Consider the following 20873-nt stretch of genomic DNA (forward strand, 5'->3'; position numbering starts at 1 on the left):
GCCTTCAAAACGTGTAAATTCTGCCAAAAGACATACCAGACATGCCTCGTCTCGGCAATTGTGTTTGATTTGCACACTTGGCCGACTACTGCATTTTTTTAGTCCAAGTAGGCTAGACCATTTGGTTTATAAAGGACAACGTAGCCTTTTTGGGTAATTATTTTGATAGTCAAGGTGTTCAGGAAACCTTGAGGTTCTCGAACCGGTTGCAGTTTCTCCTATCCGCCAGTATCCCATCATTCCATTGGTTTGGCTTTGACCTCGCCGATTTCCGAGTCGGCAGAGGAGGTGCGCTGGTGATTTGTGCTCGCTGTCCAGTGCCCGTTGCGTGGTGGATGATGGCCGCTTCAAAGCCTGTAGAGCCGCAGTCCGGGAGTGGTCTCCCCCGCTGGCAGCTGGCACTTTTAGTGGGTACACCAATAGTTCTTGGAGTTGGTGCTGTTTACCTCTGGAACCGCAGTCGCACGAAGGAGAAGGACGGCAAAGAAGGGGATGGGGAGAGGAAAGCCCCAGAAGGCAGCGCTAGCCCTGTTCAGGGCCAACGCAGCGCGCCCAATGCAGAACACGAGAATATGGTTAGACACTTGCCGATTCTTTCTTAAAATCAGCAGGTTCCACTTATTCATTGCAAGACTTGAAAGTAATTCAATACTCTGTACGGTCAGCATGGTGTGTTAAATAGGATATTGGAAAAGTCAAGGACACCACACTGACATAGTGCTTGGCTGCTAGCTAACAAACTGGCTATGCTAACTAGGTAGGGTAGGTTGCCAGGTGTTCTAATGACTCCCGAATGCTACCCAGAACTTAATTGACATGCTTTACCTAAACCGTCGCTGTTATGCACTGAAATCGTCTTAGCCATTGCTTCAATTTCTTTAGTTATAGGAAAGTGTAATGTGCAGTGGTTTTACTTTCATTTAGTGACACACGGGGGCGGGGTGGTTTGGCAGTTAGCTACCTAGCTAGCTAGATGTAAGCAAAAAGTAAGCCATATTATTTGGCTGCTAGCAGTTTCTGGTGCTAGTGCCAATGGCTTGTTCAATTTGTGTGTTGCCCATCCTCATAAGTAACTAAACCTTACAGACCAGCTGACTGACTACCTTGATTATTTAATTGAGTTCAACCAATTCTGTAGAAACACGTGTTGCGAGTGTTAAGCGGTATGCTACATGATTTGTTAGCTTGCTAGGTTGCATGTGGAATTACACAACCATAGCTAATCATTTGCTCCTAGCTACCAATGGCGTGGATATGCATTAGCAGCCAGCTAGTCTTTTGACAACGTAGCTGTCATCTTCCCTACAGATGTATTCGCCTCAAAGTATTTCCTCTGATTTAATATACATGTTAATGCGTCATGTCATTTTGGACGAGAAGGTGCAACGTTATACAGCGTTTTATAACATTACCATAAAACATGTGGTAACGTTAATTTGTCATATATCAACTACGATTCCGCGTGTTCATCTGGAGTCTAAAGGTCGGGTTTACTTTCCCTCTTGTTTTAATTGCCGTGATTTAACAGTAACCGTAACGTTAACGGGTAACGTTAATTTATGTTTAAACAGAAATTGTCTGGTAATCAGCCACATGACAGCTGAAACAATCAGTAGCCTATGTGGTACAAATGGAAACTATTTTCTGCTCTGTCTAATGCCATTTTTTATAGGGTCAAATAATGTTTTGTTCATTTCTTTACCTCGTATTAAAATACCTAACTTACTGGGGTTGGTGTAGTAAACAGAATTGACCATGATTTGCACAAAATATTTAATATTTGATTTGTTTTTTTATGCTGTGTTAATTGCTTGTTGCCATGCTGATGATCTCTGGCGAGCAAACGTTTCTTGCAGGTGGAAGTTGCCAGGACTCAAATAGCCTGTTGTTTTCTACGCTTTGTCTGACCAGTTTACTGTGATGTTAGGAGTGGCCATAGCACACAAGTAATTGCCCATGCTCTAAGGGGGCTGAGGTAGCATGGGGTAATGCAGAATAAATCAAATTTGTGCGCTCTTCCCAATGTAATGACCTTGACATTAACAAAGCCATGGACTTTGGAGGCTGTCTGAGCACAGAGGGAAGTGAAGATTATGACCACAGACGCTGTTTAGTCAGTGTACATTCCCAGGCTAGACCTCTGGCCGTGGTCAGCTTACTGTCTCAGTGCCACTAATCCCCAGTCGCCTGTTTACAGATTGCCGTCAGACCTGCGGTAATTGACACTCATCAGGTCATACCAGGCCCCTGGAATCCTCCTTAGGGAGAGAGGCTTATCATAACATTGAGAGCCCATCCATCTTCTGTTGTTGTTTTACAGCCTGTCTGTTTAACACCCACATCATCATTGGAACATGGGCTGATTAATTGTAACACAATTATTTCTTTGGTTGCTACTATCATGATTTTCTGCAGCTGACACAATCACAAGGTGCCAAAACTGTCATTAACATCACCCATAGTTCCTCTTTTTTAGGTACCAAAATTTCAGATGCTGGTTCAGATCTTTTATCATTGTTTGGGTTTGTTTTGGCTGTACAAGTGGACATATTTCAGTATTAAAACATGAAAGCCTTCCACACTCATTATAAATTTCATCAGTCAGAACAGATTGGTGGAGCAGACCCTGCATATCAGGGATGCTTCTGCATTGGTGGGTATATCCCAGTGCCATGTTCTCCTGTTAATGCTTATCTGTGTCCTCCCTCCCTCCCATACAGAGTCCCCTGGACCGAGCCCAGGCTGCCAAGAACAAGGGCAATAAATATTTCAAGGCCGGGAAGTATGAGCAGGCCATCGCATGCTACACGGAGGCCATCGGCCTGTGCCCCAAAGAGCAGAAGACCGACCTGTCCACCTTCTACCAGAACAGAGCCGCTGCCTTTGAGCAGCAGGTGAGAACAGTGACTAAACTTACTGCTACTGCTACAGCAGATGGGTTTGGCAGATAGCATGTTTTGAGTAAATGAGACATTTAACATTGGGTGGACACAATATCCTATTAGAGTATTAACATTATTTTATGGGAAAACCTTTTGATAGTGTATAACTGCAACAATTCACTTTTTATTTTATGTTTACAAGTGTGCATAATATTAATGCCATTTTGCAGATGAAATGGACAGAAGTTGTCCTGGACTGCACACAGGCCGTGGAGCTCAATCCCAGATATGTGAAGGCCCTGTTCAGACGTGCCAAAGCCCTGGAGAGACTGGACAACAAGAAGGAGTGTCTGGAAGGTTTGTCAGAACAGAGGAGCCTCAATGAATAGAACTCATATGCTTGAATAAGGAAGATAGACTTTTAATTCACCTAAAGAGTCTTAAGAATAAGGCTGCACAAATTGGGGGAAATATCTCGGTATTGCGAATGCCATAGCAATTGAGATATATTGTTTGAAAGTAAAGCTTCAGTTCAATATTCCTAATTTCACTTTAAGTTGGACTTCTGATTGGTGAGCATGCCAAGTGCATGAGAAGCACAGCGCTCCTGTTAGGTGAGCTTCACTCTCTGTCAGACAAGGAGGACGACATTCATATAAAAATGATGGATGCAACAAGAGTAACCATTGGAACAAAGTTACAAGCTGCCAAATTAATTTCAGCCTTTGCGATGAACTAATTGCATTAGCTCAAATTGTGATTGCGATTTTAATTAAATTGATTACCGGTAATTGAGCAGCCTTACTTAAGAACATATTAAAGTGTAACATATTTCTAAATATAACGCAAGACTTTTCTCCTTCTTTGCTGGCCAGATGTTACTGCTGTGTGTATCCTTGAGGCCTTCCAGAACCAGCAGAGCATGCTGTTAGCAGACAAGGTGCTGAAGCAGCTGGGAAAAGAGAAGGCCAAAGAGAAGTACAAGGTGAGGGCGTTGCTCAGCTTATATTTTATACACGGCTCTCAGAAATCGAAGGATGGAAAGACAACCTTCTGGTAAAAGCTGATCACATTATGTATAGTATTGCATTGTTTTCTTTGTGAAGATCTGTGCATTAAGCTAAATGGACCATCTCGGCTAGAGCAAAATGTGTACTTGAACACAAACACAAACCACTTGTGTGTAAGCCAAACTTTCAGGCTTTCAAGTGGTGGTAATGCATTTTGTTTGTGGATTTGTCACCCGTGCATTTTTAAAGTTGTTTGTGGCTAAATTGAAACTTAGGGTGATTGGCACTAAGGAAGGATTGCTTTCGGGGGTCCTCCTACAGTTGAGAAGCCTGTCTGTTACCACTATTGTAAATACATCGCGATTGTGCCTTTGTTGTGACTGGAGATTGAGTCCCCTGCTTGGTGCTGATTACTTAAAAAGACCAATTCAACCCAACCTCACAGCAGTGCATGCCTTGTTCAACAGTAACGTAAGAGAGAACTTAGACAGAATCCCAGAGGGGTATTTCACAAAACCTAGATAAGGGATTAATCTGGGATTTTTGGTTATCCTGGCTGAATTTAGCCTTGACTTAGTTTCACAAAAGATATGGCACGTAAGTTACCATGCCGATTTGGTCCCGACCAGGCTAACAGCCAGGCTTAATTATAATGTTGATTATGTTGTCTTATTGGTTCAGCCAGTTGTCATTCAAATCAGATCTCCATGTGAATTTGTTAAGAGCTTTATTTCATTTATATACTATTTTTACTCGCAAAACATAACAGATTGTCTGCCTAATACCATATGGTTGTGGTAGCCTTATAATTGTTAACATATTCATTGTTTGCTTCTTTTGTATAGACGTTTGATGAATAGCCTACTGTAGTAGGTGATTGGAAATGGAGGGCTATATATATATATATATATATATATATATATATATCATACTATGTGTATCTTTGCAGTGGCAAGCGCTTTCTTAACAACATTGCGTATCAAGATAAGGAAAGCACTCTCACGTGGGTGCATACATAAATTTGCATTCAGATGGTCCACCACGCGTACCCTCCCTATTTTATAGAAATAGCCATGTTTCCCCATTCAAAAAAGAAAAGCTTCAGTTACTTCATTATTAGTCGATCAAAAGCGGTTCTTTGAATGACATTATTTTCAGCGTTTTTTATTTTCATTTCATTCCTACCGTTTGGAGAAAAAACAACAATGCGCACATATCCAGAATTACTTACACCTGGCTTGACATAGCCACTCCTACTCATCCTGGAATGGTGTTAATGAAACGTGTTGAGCTGTAATGACCAGACAATGCTATGTCAAGCCTCTTGAATTTTTTAATTCTGCCTTTGTGAAATACCCCTCAGGTCTACTAGGACAAACTATAACTATAACTTAAACTGAGGAATCGGCAGCTTTTCACAATCAGACATTTATTGTCATCGTTTGTACTGTAGGCCTACTTGGGCAGCCATGGCCTACTGGTTAGCGCTTCGGACTTGTAACCGGAGGGTTGCCGGTTCGAACCCCGACCAGTAGGCACGGCTGAAGTGCCCTTGAGCAAGGCACCTAACCCCTCACTGCTCCCCGAGCGCCGCTGTTGTTGCAGGCAGCTCACAGCGCCGGGATTAGTGTGTGCTTCACCTCACTGTGTGTTCACTGTGTGCTGAGTGTGTTTCAATAATTCACGGATTGGGATAAATGCAGAGACTAAATTTCCCTCACAGGATCAAAAGAGTATATGTACTTATACTTATACTGAACAAGGCACATCAATTGAGTTACATAGTGCTATTGCAGGGGATGTGAGCCCGCTCAGGTGATCGCAGGACTGCCATTTGCTGTATTAAGAGTTAATGTACCATCAAAATTATTTTGGAAGTGTTACTTTAAAGTAAAAAACAAAAACATCCTTAGTGGCACTTAATGGTCTTAATAATTGGCAGATTTGCCCGTTGATGTGACCCCTGCTCTCTATCTTTCTCTGTGCATGTAGAATCGGGAGCCTCTGATGCCCTCTCCTCAGTTCATCAAGTCCTACTTCAGCTCCTTCACGGACGACATCATCTCCCAGCCCCTGCAGAAGGGAGAGAAAAAGGATGAAGATAAGGACAAAGAGGGCGAGGCTGCCGAGGTCACCGAGAGGTCAGAGCTCTTATTCATTCATCACTCCCAGGAGTGACATTGGCCTTAAACAATGTATTGCATTTAATGTACTTAGACCGACCGTGTGGATCTGACTTGCCTATAATATATGTAAGTGTAATTCTTGCCGGGTATCATTGATTATAAGCATTGCTGTAACTAAAAGACAGCTAAAAGAGGAGGATGATGGGAAAGGATGATATGTAAAGGCTGGTCCTGATGTTCCGAGAGTCGTGGTAATAAGACTGTTCTGTGCTGCTTGCTGTCGCCCCCTCAGCTCAGGTTACCTGAAGGCCAAGCAGTACATGGAGGAGGAGAACTACGATAAGATCATCAGCGAGTGCACCAAAGAGGTGGAGTCTGGGGGCCGCTACACCGCAGAGGCCCTGTTGCTCCGCGCCACCTTCTACCTGCTCATCGGCAACGCCACGGCCGCCCAGCCCGACCTCGACAAGGTCATCAACATGCAGAACGCCAACGTCAAGGTGAGGGCTAGTGGGTAGTGGAGGCCACAGGGTTCGTGCTGTTTTGGTGTCGTGGTGTGTGGTATAAACTAAGCTCAGTCGTGAATATCTGGACTGGTTGCATCAGGCTGTGACCCAAATTTGGGAGTGTGTTCATTTAGAGGGTGAATGTTGGCAGGCTAGTGCAGTGTTGTGCGTCATCACTTTCATCCAACAACACAGACATGCTGCTGATGGGGCTAGCAGACATGGCATTTGTCAGATGGGTATTCTAGCCATGTGTCTACAGTGCCTCTGTAATTTCATAAAGACTTCACAACATCATCTAATGGGATATTTTGAATTTAATTCATTATATTTGTATATTAATCTTGCTAATTTCTTAAACTTGGCTTTCATGTTAAAGATTTCTTCTAGACAGAATACTTTGGTCCTATGTTGTATTGGTCAGAAGTGCCTCTGTGTGTCTGGATAGGCAAGATCAGCAGGGTCCTTAACAAATGACCATTTGCACAGTAGATATACAAAGAAAACGGCGGCTTAGAGCAAGACGCAGAAGCTGTTCATTACATAACTGATCAGCAGTTCATCAGTTTCAGTAGTAAACCCAGATATCACCTGAAACTGCTGATTCACATAGTGATCTTATCACAGACTGGAATGCCGTGTGGTTGTTAAAGATCTCATCTTGTCGGTCTCTTTCTCTTTCGGTTTCCAGCTGCGGGCTAACGCGCTGATCAAGCGCGGCAGCATGTACATGCAGCAGCAGCAGCCCCAGCTCTCCACGCAAGACTTCAACCTGGCCGCAGACATCGATACACGCAACGCAGATGTCTACCACCATCGGGGACAGGTAGGTTAAGACGCCGTCCACTCACAACGACTCAACTGTTAAAGGGTCTTTGGGTCTGGATCACACCCACCATGACATGTATCACATAGTTTAGGAAGTTGGCATCACATAGGTAATTGAGCGGTCTTTTTTGAGAAATGCATTGCAATGTTTAGGAAATGCATCAATCTAGACAAAATCTTACACAAATCTTTCCCAAACTGCAATCTGTCATTTCCATCACATTGAAATAAATATTTAAATAACTTTCTTTCCCGTGCTCAGGAAACAAAACTGTCCTCCTGTCTGTTCACAGTGTTTCATCTATAGTATGCCATAAACAAGGCCATGGCTGATCCTAGTTTATGACTTACAGTGGCTCCATGCAGTACAGAGTTGTGATCTTAGAATGGTGTTGCCTGTTGCCAATCAACCGCAACTCAATATCTGTGGTGGATACAGTCAACTGTAAATGAGACCACTGGCTACTGTGGTTATATGTCTGGTGGACACAATAAACTTTAAATGAGACAATGGCCTACATCAGTTTGCGTGAAACTATCCGCTCCGCAGTGCTCCACTCCCTAATGACTAAGTGTTAACTGAGATATCGTGTTGCTGCCCCCTCTCAGCTGAAGATCCTGCTGGACCAGGTGGAGGAGGCCGTGGGCGACTTTGACGAGTGCATCCAGCTCCGTCCGGATTCGGCCCTCGCTCAGGCCCAGAAGTGCTTCGCCCTGGTAAGCAGTCCAGGGGGTCCCTCCCTACAAACACTCCGTCACACTAGCGCGATTTCACACTTTTGTGTGTCATACAACAATCTGTGTCCCAAACTGACCAACTGCTTTATTTTCTCACGCTCTATGTTTTGCAAAACTGGTATGAATTGATAACGTCATTCTACAGGTTTAGATCCCTACAAAACAGCTTGTCACAAACAACTTTGTGAAAGAACACTTTGAATCATGTATTCTAAAATGAATCTAAAGCATTTTAATCAATAGGTTCATGTGGGGGGCGCTGTGGCGCAGCATGCTACAGCGCCTGTACCATGAACGGGTCTGAGCAACCACGGGGACCCAGGTTCGAGTCCGACCTGCGGTCATGTCTCGATCCCACCCCATCTATCTCCCACTCACTTCCTGTCTGTCTTCACTATCCTGTCCAAATAAAGGCAAAAAGCCTAACATAAACACTTAAACATAAAAAATTAACAACAGGTTCATGTGTGATCCATTACATAAACCCTCAGTGGTGCTGACCTGTCTGCTGTTCTGTGCTCCAGTACAGGCAAGCGTACACCGGGAATAACCCAGCCCAGGTACAGACGGCCATGGATGGCTTTGAGGATGTCATCCGGCGGTTCCCCAAGTGTGCCGAAGGTTACGCTCTGTACGCTCAGGTGTGCTCCTTCTCACAGTTTTACGCGAAAGCCCTTTGGACTTTGGAAAAAAACGCACCACGTTAACATTTACCGGCAGCTTAACCTGACAGTCGTGCTGTTCCTGTCATTGATAGGCCTTGACTGACCAGCAGCAGTTTGGCAAGGCCGATGAAATGTACGACAAGTGCATCGACTTGGAGCCGGACAACGCTACCACATACGTTCACAAAGGGTGAGTCATAGTCACGGAGTATGTTTTGTGTGAAGTCTAGGGACATGCGTCACTTACCTTGGCAGACTTTTCTTGCCGTGTGTTCTTGTCAGCTGATGTGGGGAAGAAAGCGAAATGTCAAGTGAAATGTTGTAGTTTTTCATTCTGGCTGTATTTGTGCCTGCTTGTGTCTCTGGACTACAGACTTTTGCAGCTGCAGTGGAAACAGGATGTGGACATGGGGCTGGAGCTCATCAGTAAGGCCATAGAGATCGACAACAAATGTGACTTCGCTTACGAAACCATGGGAACTATTGAAGTCCAAAGGTATGTCCTCTGTTTTTAAGCAATCCCTTCATTGCAAAATTGGGTTACAGTGTCATCTAATGTATCTGAATGTACTCTTATGTAGATACCTTCAAGTAAAGTGTTACCCAAAATTGCAACCTGCAACTGTGGGAAATCCTTGAATGTTCATAGATTTGTGAAAAATGAATTCCTGTAGAGTTTGTTTAAAGTACAATCTAATCGTCTCATTACATTGTAAACAACTCAGATTTGAATTGTCTTCACCTCATGGGGGACTTTATTATTCCAACATTTAAAGTAAAGACATACACTATAACATGTATGTATATTTTCTCCACAGAGGCAATCTAGACAAAGCCATCGACATGTTCAACAAGGCCATCAATTTGGCCAAGTCTGAGATGGAGATGGCCCACCTGTACTCACTCTGTGACGCTGCTTACGCCCAAACCGAGGTGGCCAGGAAGTATGGCCTGAAACCCCCTACGCTGTAATGCCCATCTCTCTCTCTCTCTCTCTCTCTCTCTCTCTCTCTCTCTCTCTTTTTTTTTCTCTCTTTCTTTTTCTCTCTTTCTCTTCTCTCTCCTTTCCCTCTCTCCTTTGCGCTTCCTCCTCATAACATGTGACATTACGTACATTAGCTCAACTTAATTGAGTATATTTAAGTTCTCAGACAATGCTGGGCCATGCTATGCTACTTTTAATTGGATACATCCCTGACTGGTAACATCCAACATATTGTTGGAGGTTTTTTTTTTTTGGTTTCCTTTCTATAGACACTAAAATCGTTACAGTCAGTGTCATTCTACATTATCAGAGGAAAACTGTGTAGCATTGCAACAGACTGTTCATTTGTTACCATAATGTTAGTCTTGTTAAAATTGTGCGTTTCTGCGTTCTGTCCAAATTCCTTCATATCCTAAGAGTCGATATGCATCATCACTGTATGGGAAATGCAGGTTTAAAACTTTAGTCAAGACATGTTAATGTAATTAAGTCAGTTGTCAGCGTGTTTGATGTAATGCTGGAATAAATAAGATTATGGACAATGGGACTAAATGTGAAGTTCAGAGATTTGGACTATACTTTGGTTTGTTTTTGGTCGGGGTTTTTTTTTGTTTTGTTTTTTTTTTGTGTTGCTTTTTTCTTTCTTTTTATATTCTGTACAGCATGTGTGAGAATTCTCTTTATAAATAAATGTCAAGATTATTCTGCTGTAATACTACTCTAGCACCGGTCAACCTATGAATGGTGTATGTGCGAAATGAAGAAAGATAAACTGTCTTGGCGACAGGTTCAAATGTTGACATCTCTTTCCCCCCCTTTTTTTGCATCCTTCAAACCCAAATTGTTTTGTTTCACCTAAATACTCCTAACTTTTTATGCGTCCCCATTGGAAAAAAAGAATAGCTTAATTTATTTGTTATAGGCACTTGTAACTTTCAGAGTTCTAAAGGATCATTAACCTTAAACTGGAATGCTGATTTCTGCACCCAACACCAAGAATAAAAAAGAGAAGATTGTTTAAAGTAGTGTAATGTATGTGTAACTTGTGTAACCATGTATATCACTGTCCAACAGGGCAAACTTAGTCAGATCACCTATCCTCTTGTTTTCACTGTTATGGCTATGGCTATCAGCACCAATGGGATTTTCACATCTATCTTCTCTACATTCATTTTTGTAAACTACCTCTTGAGAAATAGAGCTTAGTATTAATGCACACCATTCTCTCAAGATGCAGTTGGGCCTAGTCAGTTACCTAGTTGCATCATGGATCTCTTTGGCTTTGCACTTTGGGTACACTGTGGCATCCTAATGGTTAATTCACTTGAACACAAAAGCCTTATGTGAAATTAGGACATAAAGTGTAGATATGCTGAGCTTCATCTTACTTATGAAGGGACCAGTGGTCGTGTTTGAAAATGCCAGGAGGAGCTCCTCTGCTCTCATTTAAGGGATTTAGTTCCAATAACATGTAGCTACTCAAGACTGAAGACTAAGGGCTTCTTTTAAAAGGTTTATATTTACAGTATACATTTAGAATCCGAACCCCTATTAGTATTATGATCTTAAGTGGGGTTTAATACTATGAATGTTTTTTTTTTTTTAAATGCTTAGTCATTAACATTCTTGTATTTTACATTCAGCCACGTTCAAGTACTATTAACACCACTGCCATTTTTGCAAGCTGTTTCTCTTCACACTAATTTACCATTGCCATCATAATACTCATTCTCTTGAATAGCAGTGGCCAGAGTGCAGTTTTCCATTGTACTGGAACCTCGCAGCCATGGAAGCAGTCATTTTTATTGATTTAGGCCTTTGGGGTCACGTTCTGAACACTTCTGAAGCCAAATAAAGGAGGATATTCCCATGCATGTGAGGAGTATTGTGTTGCCTGTGATGTAATTGAAACGTCTTGTATAACCCCCATTTTTTCTTGGATGAAGGGGGATGAGAGTTGCATATACAAATTAAGGCTCAAGCAGGTTTGAATCCCTAAAGAAACCAGACAAACCAGTCGGAATCCATGTTTGCTTTAGATTCATCTCTGAGTTAAATGCATGTTATTTTTTCTAAAACAAGAAAAGATTATTTATGAGCTTTATAACTACATTGCAAAGCATGCCATGTCCTTGAAGGCAATTTTGGGAATGAGACAAATGGTAATGTTTATTGTGTAATGTAAATGTCATATAAAGTTAAAATAAAATAGATAACAAGGATAACAACTGTTCCACACAGATATTTTGTGGAATGCAAGTGTTATGTACATCTATGGAATGATGATGCATAAGATGTTTTCTTTTCAGCAGCTTTTTCATCTTCTGTAGCTTATGCATGTTGCGCTTTGTTGCCATGTTGGAATTGGGACTGAGATTTGTAACCTGTTACAGTTTTTCTCATATAGTTTCCCTTTTCCATGCTTTCATAGTGTATTGTATATGGATATTTCATTTGTAAAATGAATATTTTTAAGTAAGGGCAATAAATGTATTAAAGTGGAAGCCATTCATTTGCAACTCAATTTTGTGTAGCCCACTAAAGAATTAGTCTGCAGAGTGCCAATGTTTCACACATTTTTATCATGGGGAAAAGGAAACATTTATAGGCCAGTACACAACAGTAGGCCTATTTTGTATTCTTAACATTCTGTATAAGCATGTTCGTTTGTGTTGTTTATTAATCAAAACTAACGTTAGCCGGTTAATGGAGTTTTGGCAGTTCACATTTGGCAACAAGTGTCATTTTACTGATGCATTTAACAGGCGCGACAGAATGGTAATGTTTACGGCAATTCTATTGTGGACGTCAACACAGCAATGGCGGATGCTGTAGAGGAAGTTCTTGATGGCAGCTGGTAAGAGAATAATATAAAGCATTTCGCGAAATTCTATTGTAAATATATAATAATTGAATTGGACAACATTGGAAATAAAACACTGTAAAATATTTAAACAATATTTTACCCCTATGGTCGCCTTTAAAACCGATTGGACAAAACCTGTAGAAAAAGCGATTCCTCCAGTGAGCTAGGTCTAACGTTAGCTGACGTTAGCCTGGTGTCTTGTGTTTGCCAGTCAAGCTAGCCTGCCAGTTAGCCAGCTTTGAAAAGAGGCGTTTATTGTTACATCGCTGACTATACTTTAACTGGAAAAAGTAAAGAAAAATCACGATTTTTGCCAGTTACAACAGTTGACAGGAGGTTCCGCTTGTATTCGAAAAGCACTGCAGCCTTCTGCTATGCATTTACATTGGCTTCTTCAAGTTAACCGCTCCTGATGAAATTATCATTCTCTCGGCGTCAGTTATCAATTCACCCTAATGGGCTAATGTTACTAGTAACAATTATGGCAGTTGTAGGAGACTACTGGTTTTGGAAATGAAAGATGACTTTCGCTTCAACTAGTATTGGGTTGTTACTTTGATAAGTCAGGAAGTGTGTCACTAAGCTAATGTTACCTTGCAATTCAGTCCACTAACATTAGCAGACGTTTCGCTAGTAGAAAATCTTGCATAGTCCAGTAATTTAACTGAAGCAGGTCAGTTGTGTTTGGCATTCACTTGCTAATGTTACCATCATAATCGGGATTTACATTACATATTTGTACATATTTTTTCAGTCTGATTACACCATCAGTTAGTGTGATATTTTCACCCTCTAGTTTATGTAGCTATGTCAGTGATTTTCTGAATCTGCCCAGAAGTTTTAAAACAATATTTATGTAGACAAATCGCACAACTGGCTTCGTGGACCTTATTTGTTTAAGAGAAATCTGCATGTTCTAATCCAGTCGAATACAAGGTTATGTGAAAGTTTGGGGGAAATGACCAGCATGCATGTTGAATCATAGACAATACAGCCTATGCTTGAAATCAATAAACCCGAACTTAAGTTTTGTTGACGTGGTGCTGTCAGGAACAGAGAACATTGTCGATGTAATACACATTGTGCAAATTCTACTCGCGCTCATCTCTGCAAACAGTCTAGAATGTGTGTCTGTAGCAGGCTGACTCGTACATCTATTCGTACAACGTTTGCAAGTTTTAAACAAGTGCCTTGTGATTTAAGGATATCCTTCTGACGTGATATAACCACCACACCCAAGCAAATGTTTTGTGTTGTATTGTCATCTTTGTAGTTATTGTTTGTGTGACATACATGGAATGCTGATTGCAGACGACACACAGCTGTCTAATATTCTCTCTTCTGTTATGGAATGTAGACTCACTCCTTAAAAAAACACAGACAGTGGATCCTCTGAGGTGTGTGTGTGTGTGTGCGCGTGCGTGCACAAGGGTGCTGCTAGAAAATGTGGGCCCTATGACTGACAATAGTAGTGGGGCTCTCTGGGGGCCCCCTGTCAGTGCAGGGCCCTTAGAATCTCTCTTAATTCCCCCTCCTAGTGGCGCCCCTGAGTGAGAGTGAGTGAGTGAGTTTTTTCACTCGCATATTAACACTTTCTTGGTTGAACCATGCAGTGTTTAAAGCTTATTCCTGCTCAAGGCCAAGCAGTCCCACATGGATAATGTCAGTGATGTGGACTTTATTGTTTTTGATTGAAAACCATCAGTGCGGGTCTGCTTTTTGAAACAGCCATATGAATCTTCAGTGCCTGAGCCAGAGGGCTAGTTAAAGAGAGGGGGAGCGAGAGAGAAAGAAGGGGAAGAGGAAGAAGGGGGGAGAGAGAGAGAGAGGAAGAAGGAAGAAGGGAGAGAGGGAGCATAGCCTAGATAGTGGCAGAGTGTGACGCGAGTGAGCTCCAGAATAGGTCCAGGTCCATTTCAGCACAAGCTGCTTTCTGATTGAGATGGATCAAATGGAGGTTGTGTGCACAAAGAGAGAGGGAGGGACTGTGAGAGAGAGAGAGAGAGAGAGGTAGGTGGGGTGGGGGTGGGGGTGGGGGGGGGGGGAGCGATCTGCTGTCAGGCTTTTGTAAAGTCGAGGGCTTGTTTGCTTTTTCTCAGCTGGCAGATGGGTGTGTGCCTCAGGCTGGACGCAGATTTGGAACATGTGCATCCTCCATTTCTCTCTCTCTCGCTCCTCCTCATTCTCTCCCTCTTTCCCTCCCTGCCTCCTCCCTTCCCTGGTCCCCCTAGACTGAGAGTGCAGGGGCTTCCTCTACCATGACCGAATTACTGAGCACGCTCAGAGAAGCCCCGCTCAGCCCTCCGCATCTGCTCTCGGTGCCTCAGATCCATCTCGGGTTTCCCAGCCCACGAGTCCAAGCGGCACAGAGACACATGATACAGCTGCAGCCAGGACACAGAGCAAGCCTGCTCGTGTCTGAACAACACCTGCAGACGTGACGTTTTAATCTGCACATACATCACAGACTGGGCCCAGGAGCAAATACAGAAACACACACACACACAAACACAAACAAACTGATAGCATATTTTACTACCATATTGCTCAGGGGCCGTATTCACAAAGAATTTTAAGGCTAAAAGTAGCTAAACTCCTAAAAATAATGGGCGTGTCACTCCTAACTTTAGGACTCCTAATGTTTTTTCACTAAAAGTAATTCACGAAGCATTTTAGACCTAAAAGTAGCACCTAAGTCTGGGACCGCTTAAAAGAAGTTGAGAGTACTCCTAACTCACTAAGACCTATTAACAAACCGATTTTTGTGGCATTTCACGTTGTGATGTTTTGAAATCCTATGCAGCTACAGGAGCTTCCAATCGCGAGGTAACAATTTTGCATTGTAGGCATAACTAACTGATGCAATAACGGCACCAACAACAACCAAAACTAGGCTACTTATTGTCAACATGTAAATTAAATGTAACGCTTCATTGTGGATCAAATTAAAATGTTCTCCTCTTTGCAAACGTAGGCATAGGCTATGGTGACAGATTAATTTAATAATGTTATAAAGGTACTGCATCAATCCGTACTGTATGTTTCATTAGGCTACTAGGCTATTTGTTTTGCCTTACTGTTGATTCATTTAGGCTAGGCCTTTTTATTCAGTTATTCATCATCTTCCGTCCTTGTGTAGCGCACGCATTCTCAGACCTGTCACCTGTCACTCATCATCAGGATTCTGATTCACAACACTTTCAACACACACACACACTTAAATAGCTGCGGGCTAAGACTGTGGCTTAACAGAACATGAACATGGAAGAGACCGATTATTTTTATAAGCAACTACTACTGGTATTATCTTAGTAGCAATGCAGTTCTCCCAACATGAATTATCTTAGTTGAGAGTCATTTATCAGTGCAGATTGTGCTTCTGTTGGTATTTGTAAAGCCTGTTGAGCCCCTGATGTTCGGCTTGCCTTTGGCCCTTTTTGGCAACCATGTTCACAGATTAGAGCATTCACACTGCCTGCATGAATCGTGCGTCTCCGGCTTGAGCTTTTCATGAAAATCAGCGGAAAATCACACAACAGTCACACAACCTAACACATTTGGTATGCAGCAGGTCTACAGTTTTTGAATGCAGTAGTTAGATTGTTTGTGTTGCTACCAAAGCTCCTTACTGCTGCTTCAGTGATCGCCCATCAGCTCAGTAGGTCCCCAGTGCTCTACCCCACCTTCCTGACTCATCACTGACTTACTTATTGTTTCCATGCATCACTCTGTCAGGTTCCTGTCTCTGCTGCTGGCAATTGCCATTTATTTACACACCAAACTAGCTGTCCTCTTGGCTCAATTTCATTTAGACCATTCTCAGTTTCTGATGTCCCTGTGTCTCTTGATGTTGTAACAACATTATTGCAATATTAAAACAAATGTGCTAATCCAAATGTGACTAAAAACTGAAAATGGTATCTTACGGTGAAGTCCCACAGTTTCTTTTCTGTAGGAGGCAAGAACATGAAATATGGTGTGATAAGTATCAGATTTATGCTGAAGGATTCGACTTCTCCTGAATAAGGTAACAGTGTCATGCATTTGATGCAGCTCCTTGTAGTTTCTGTTACCAAAAGAAAAGACCCCGTAGGGTCATAACGTTGCTTTTTTCTTTTAATTAAACTCTGGGTGCAACTCCGGTGTGTGGACATTCTTTTTTGTTTTTACCTTATAGTATGCTTTGTCCTGCACCTGGCCTAAATATAGACGAGATGTGCACGCAACTACTCTACCAGACAGCATCTTATTTTTAGTCTTTAATCACATGGGGTAACAACTTTTTGCAGTATTCCTAAAAAGACTAGTGAAAATACAGATTCTTGTGAACACATGATCAAATGTGTTCAGTTCCATCATTTGTACTAAACGTAACTGGCACTGTGACCATTTTGTTTCTGGTAAATCTGCTCATCAACAGAAATCTCAGACTGGTTCCTCTTTCTGCTTTGACATTGAGAAATAAGTTCACTCTTCCCGAGTCATCACCACGTCCTACAGTGTACAGACTGTAGCTGGTAGAGGTAATCCATATATCAGGATTTGTATGGTTTCTTCCTATATGTGGCTCTGAGCCCTCTTTGTTGCCTGACCCAAAATCAACAGCAGTCTAGACAGCTTTCCAGTGGGAGTGTGCATATCGACATGACCTTTTCTCTCTCGTTGCGAATGGTAGCGGGGTGGCCGTCTCTCCTAAAGCCCTCTTACTGTGTACAAGATTCTCTCATTCCCTGGTCAGACTTTCTACTCTACAAATCTGACCGTTTAGTTTCCTGAGCGCTCCCGAGGGTGTCAAGTGGCTTGGCTGCCACGGCAATGGCAGGGGCTTCCAGACCCATCCCTCATGGCTCCTCGGTCGATGCTGAGATCTTTTGCTCAGAGTGGCCCACCTCTCACCCTGACCGCTCAAATCCACCCCTCACAGCTCGTCAGTGTGGCTTAGAGAGCCTATTACGGCTGCACGCACAGGTGCGGTCAGTAAGCCATTATGTGTCAACTGTATGACTGATCCTCGCCTTGTCTCCCTGACGGAGGCCATGGATTTGAGTTGGCTTGAGTTGGTCAGCTTGCCTTGGCCCCTCACAGCAGGTTTAATCAAGGACCAGTGCATTCATTTAGTTTTGGAGCCCTCAGAGTTGATTCATAATTTGATCACGTTGGCTGAATGGCGGATGAACTTTAACCCTGGATGTCGTATAAGCATTGTGGGCTACGCCTTCAGATCGGACCAGGATTAATACAAAGATTGAGGACATGATGACTTTTTGTATACTCGGGCACAGATCAAGGTTCATATCTCTATTGTGAGTGTGACCAATGACCATTGCGGTCTTTTGGTTTATGAGCACTCAAGGTTGGCAGGACTGGCTCATTTTTTGTACACAGTAACTGTTACTAACTGTCCTCCCCATAGACTGCAAACATTGTGATGTTCCTTGCCATCGGATATTAAGACTTATTGAGGGCTGGAGATTTATTGATCCATTTCTAACCAGAGGCCAAAGCATAGACGTACATTGTATCGTCTGCATATAGTATGCATTTATAGCCTGTATACAGTCATGTCATATAACATCAACTCCTGCCCAGGGACAACAAATGTAATTTAGCCTCTGTTCTGTAATCTGGCACAGTTATACACAGTGCACCGTCTCTGTAAAATAAACATATATTTAGCTCTGGAAAAAATTAAGAGACCACTGCCCATTTTTCTGATGTCGTCCTATGGTTGCTGAGTGACGTTCGAATGAGTTGATTGTCATATTCAAAATTAAGAGACCACTGCAAATTTGAATATGACCGTCCTTTCATTCGAATGTCACTCAGCAACCGTAGGACGACATCAAAAAAATGTGCAGTGGTCACTTATTTTTTCCAGAGCTGTATATATACATATATAATGTATATAAGCAGGGTTTTCAACCAGTGTTCTGTGAAGATTTTTCCATTAATTCCTTACCATGCATTTAAAAATACATCTCCACTGTGGGAATTATACCCCATGAAAGTGGTCCACAGATTGTTTCTAAGTCAGGATGGTGGTCTTTGGGTCACAACAATCAGTTGAAAACACCTCGACTAAACTTTTCTTCTCCTCCTCCAGGGACCAGGACCTGTCGGAGGCTCTGGACTCCCCAACCTGTGACCTGGAGTCAGATGGGGGCCTCATCCCGGCCCAAGACCTGCCCCCTGCAGAGAGAGCCAAGCTATGGAAGGTGAGGAGGAGAGAACTGGAGGAAAAAAGATGAAGCCTGGGGTGTGTGTGTGTGTCCGGCTGTGAAGGGGATGTGGTGTGTTCGATGCAGGCAGGCTAAGAAGACTATGTGAAATATGAAATGATGAAAAGTTATGAAAGTGTGATCTGAGTGCAGTATGAGATGAAGCAGGCAGAATAGTTATTTATAACATCTGTGTGTGTGTGTACGTCTAAGTGTGTGTGTGTGTGTGTCTGTGTGTGTGTGAGAGAGAGGGTGAGATAGACAGAGCTCTGTCTGTGAACTTGAGCTGGCACAGGAAGAGGATCTGTGTGGAAGTTGCTGCCTTGCAGCCATCGATCCCTGCGGGTCCCTGAGGAATGGATGGAGCTTTAGTATTGATCGCGGGCTCATTAGAGTAGACCAGCCTGGTCCGGCTGAATCAGAGTAAACTGTGTGGAGTGACACGGATAGGCCAGATCGGCTCACATCCGCTACACACAGGCAGGGTTAAATCCCCAACCTCCACCAAACTGCTCGGAGTTTGTATCTCACCCCTGTAGCCTAAATTTGTCTAATGTCTTTTCTCACTGTTCTGCTCCCTGTCCCCCTCTTTGTGTTTTTTTCCCCTCTTTCTGTATCTCTGTCTCCCTTTCTTGTCTCACTCACTCTACCTCTTTCTGTCTCTATCTCTTTGTCTGCCTTTACCTTTCTTTACGTCTCTTACTTTCTCCTCTCTCTCTCTCTCTCTCTCTCTCTCTCTCTCTCTCTCCTCTCTCTCTCTCTCTCTCTCTCCTCTCTCTCTCTCTCTCTCTCTCTCTCTCTCTCTCTCTCTCTCTCTCTCTCTCTCTCTCTCTCTCTCTCTCTCTCTCTCTCTCTCCCTCTCTCTCTCTCTCTCTCTCTCTCACAAGTACAAGTATCACATGTACAAGTATCCCATTCAAAAAAGAATAGGTGATCTCCAGTGGAGGGTTGTACACGGTGCAATAGCTACGAACAGACAAAGAGCACACTTAGGGGCCGTTTATACGAGAACGATTGCGAAGGAAGACGACACAATAAGTGCCTTTCGTTTACACACGGCGACAGCGCCATCGGGGCTTGAAGACGCACAAATCTGAAGACTCCTTCCAGAGTGTAGAGTTTTGAAGACGACCCGGGTTGCGTCTCCGTCTAAACGGCTAAAACCAAAGATCCTTGATTACCTCTCTGGCTAAACTGTCAAATTAGAATGTCTTGCGCGTGACGTGCCGGGGTTCTATCACACCACCACCCAGCGGTCTGGAATGCATATCCAATCGAATATCACATACTCTTGCGTCTTCATATAAACAAAGATTTCCCCTGAGAATGCTCCTCTAAACGCGAATAAAAAAATTGAAGACGAGAAGCCACTTCTGCGTCTTCTCTTTTCATCGTCACCGTATAAACGTAGCCTTAGAGCCAGGGGTAGGGGAAGGGTGCGTTTTCTGTGGGGAGAATGAAACTTTGCCACATTTGTTTGTAGAATGCTCTAGGCTGAAGGGGTTGTATGATTTAGTGAAGGAGTGGTGTGGGAGATTGGGGGAGTTTTTTTTTCGTGGGGTTTGTTTCTTTTTGGTCCCAAATACTCTGTGGCTAGGAAGGCTCATGTGGTTCTTCTGAATTTTCTTTTGCGGACAGGCTAAGATGGCTGTGTGGCTGTCCCGGAGGAACAGGGTGGTGGGGACAGGCTTAATAGAGCCGGTGTCTTTGTTAAAACTATCCTTGGCCACAAGGCTGAGGATTGAGTACAAGTAGCTAATTGGTGACCTTGAGACTTTTAATGGAACATGGGGGGTTGAGGGTTGTATTTGTGCACTGGATGAAGGAGGGGAATTACTGTTCAAGTTTTGAGCCGTATGATGGGTGACTGATAGCTAGGTTGGTCTGTCTGTCTGGTTGTTTGTTTTCTTTTGTTTTCCTTTTTTTTTTTTTTGTGGTAATTTGTTTTTGAACATTTTGTGGATGTGAGTTTGGGGAGGGTGGGGGGGGTGGAGGGAGGTTTTATTATGGGTTGTTTTTAATGTTACCTGGTTTCCTTTTTTTGACTGT

At 42.9% G+C, this 20873-nt stretch overlaps 2 protein-coding genes across 4 annotated transcripts in view; both read left to right on the forward strand.

Annotated features, from left to right (window-relative positions):
* The first annotated feature begins 220 nt into the window (after nt 1–220).
* Nucleotides 221–10766, forward strand: tomm70a (translocase of outer mitochondrial membrane 70 homolog A (S. cerevisiae)). 2 transcript variants are annotated; one of them, XM_042056288.1, is made up of 13 exons: nt 221–575; nt 2721–2894; nt 3113–3239; nt 3758–3867; nt 5885–6033; nt 6311–6518; nt 7216–7350; nt 7962–8069; nt 8615–8731; nt 8848–8945; nt 9129–9251; nt 9574–9776; nt 9825–10766. In XM_042056288.1, exons 1-12 carry the CDS (start codon nt 336–338, stop codon nt 9725–9727), a joined length of 1743 nt encoding a protein of 580 aa, XP_041912222.1. In that variant the 5' UTR covers nt 221–335; the 3' UTR covers nt 9728–9776; nt 9825–10766. The 2 variants fall into 2 exon arrangements, with proteins under 2 accessions (XP_041912222.1, XP_041912221.1); XM_042056287.1 differs by having other exon boundaries at nt 9574–10766.
* A 1745-nt stretch (nt 10767–12511) lies between these two features.
* The window catches only part of tbc1d23 (TBC1 domain family, member 23), a 21234-nt gene continuing 12872 nt past the window's right edge, over nt 12512–20873 (forward strand). For both annotated transcript variants that reach the window (XM_042056285.1, XM_042056286.1), the window contains exons 1-2: nt 12512–12597; nt 18710–18821. In XM_042056285.1, coding sequence (XP_041912219.1) covers nt 12560–12597; nt 18710–18821 — 150 coding nt within the window. In that variant the 5' untranslated portion in view covers nt 12512–12559. The remainder of the gene's footprint in view (nt 12598–18709; nt 18822–20873) is intronic.

This window comes from Alosa sapidissima, chromosome 12, assembly GCF_018492685.1.
Source record: "Alosa sapidissima isolate fAloSap1 chromosome 12, fAloSap1.pri, whole genome shotgun sequence".
Classification (NCBI taxonomy): domain Eukaryota; kingdom Metazoa; phylum Chordata; class Actinopteri; order Clupeiformes; family Clupeidae; genus Alosa; species Alosa sapidissima.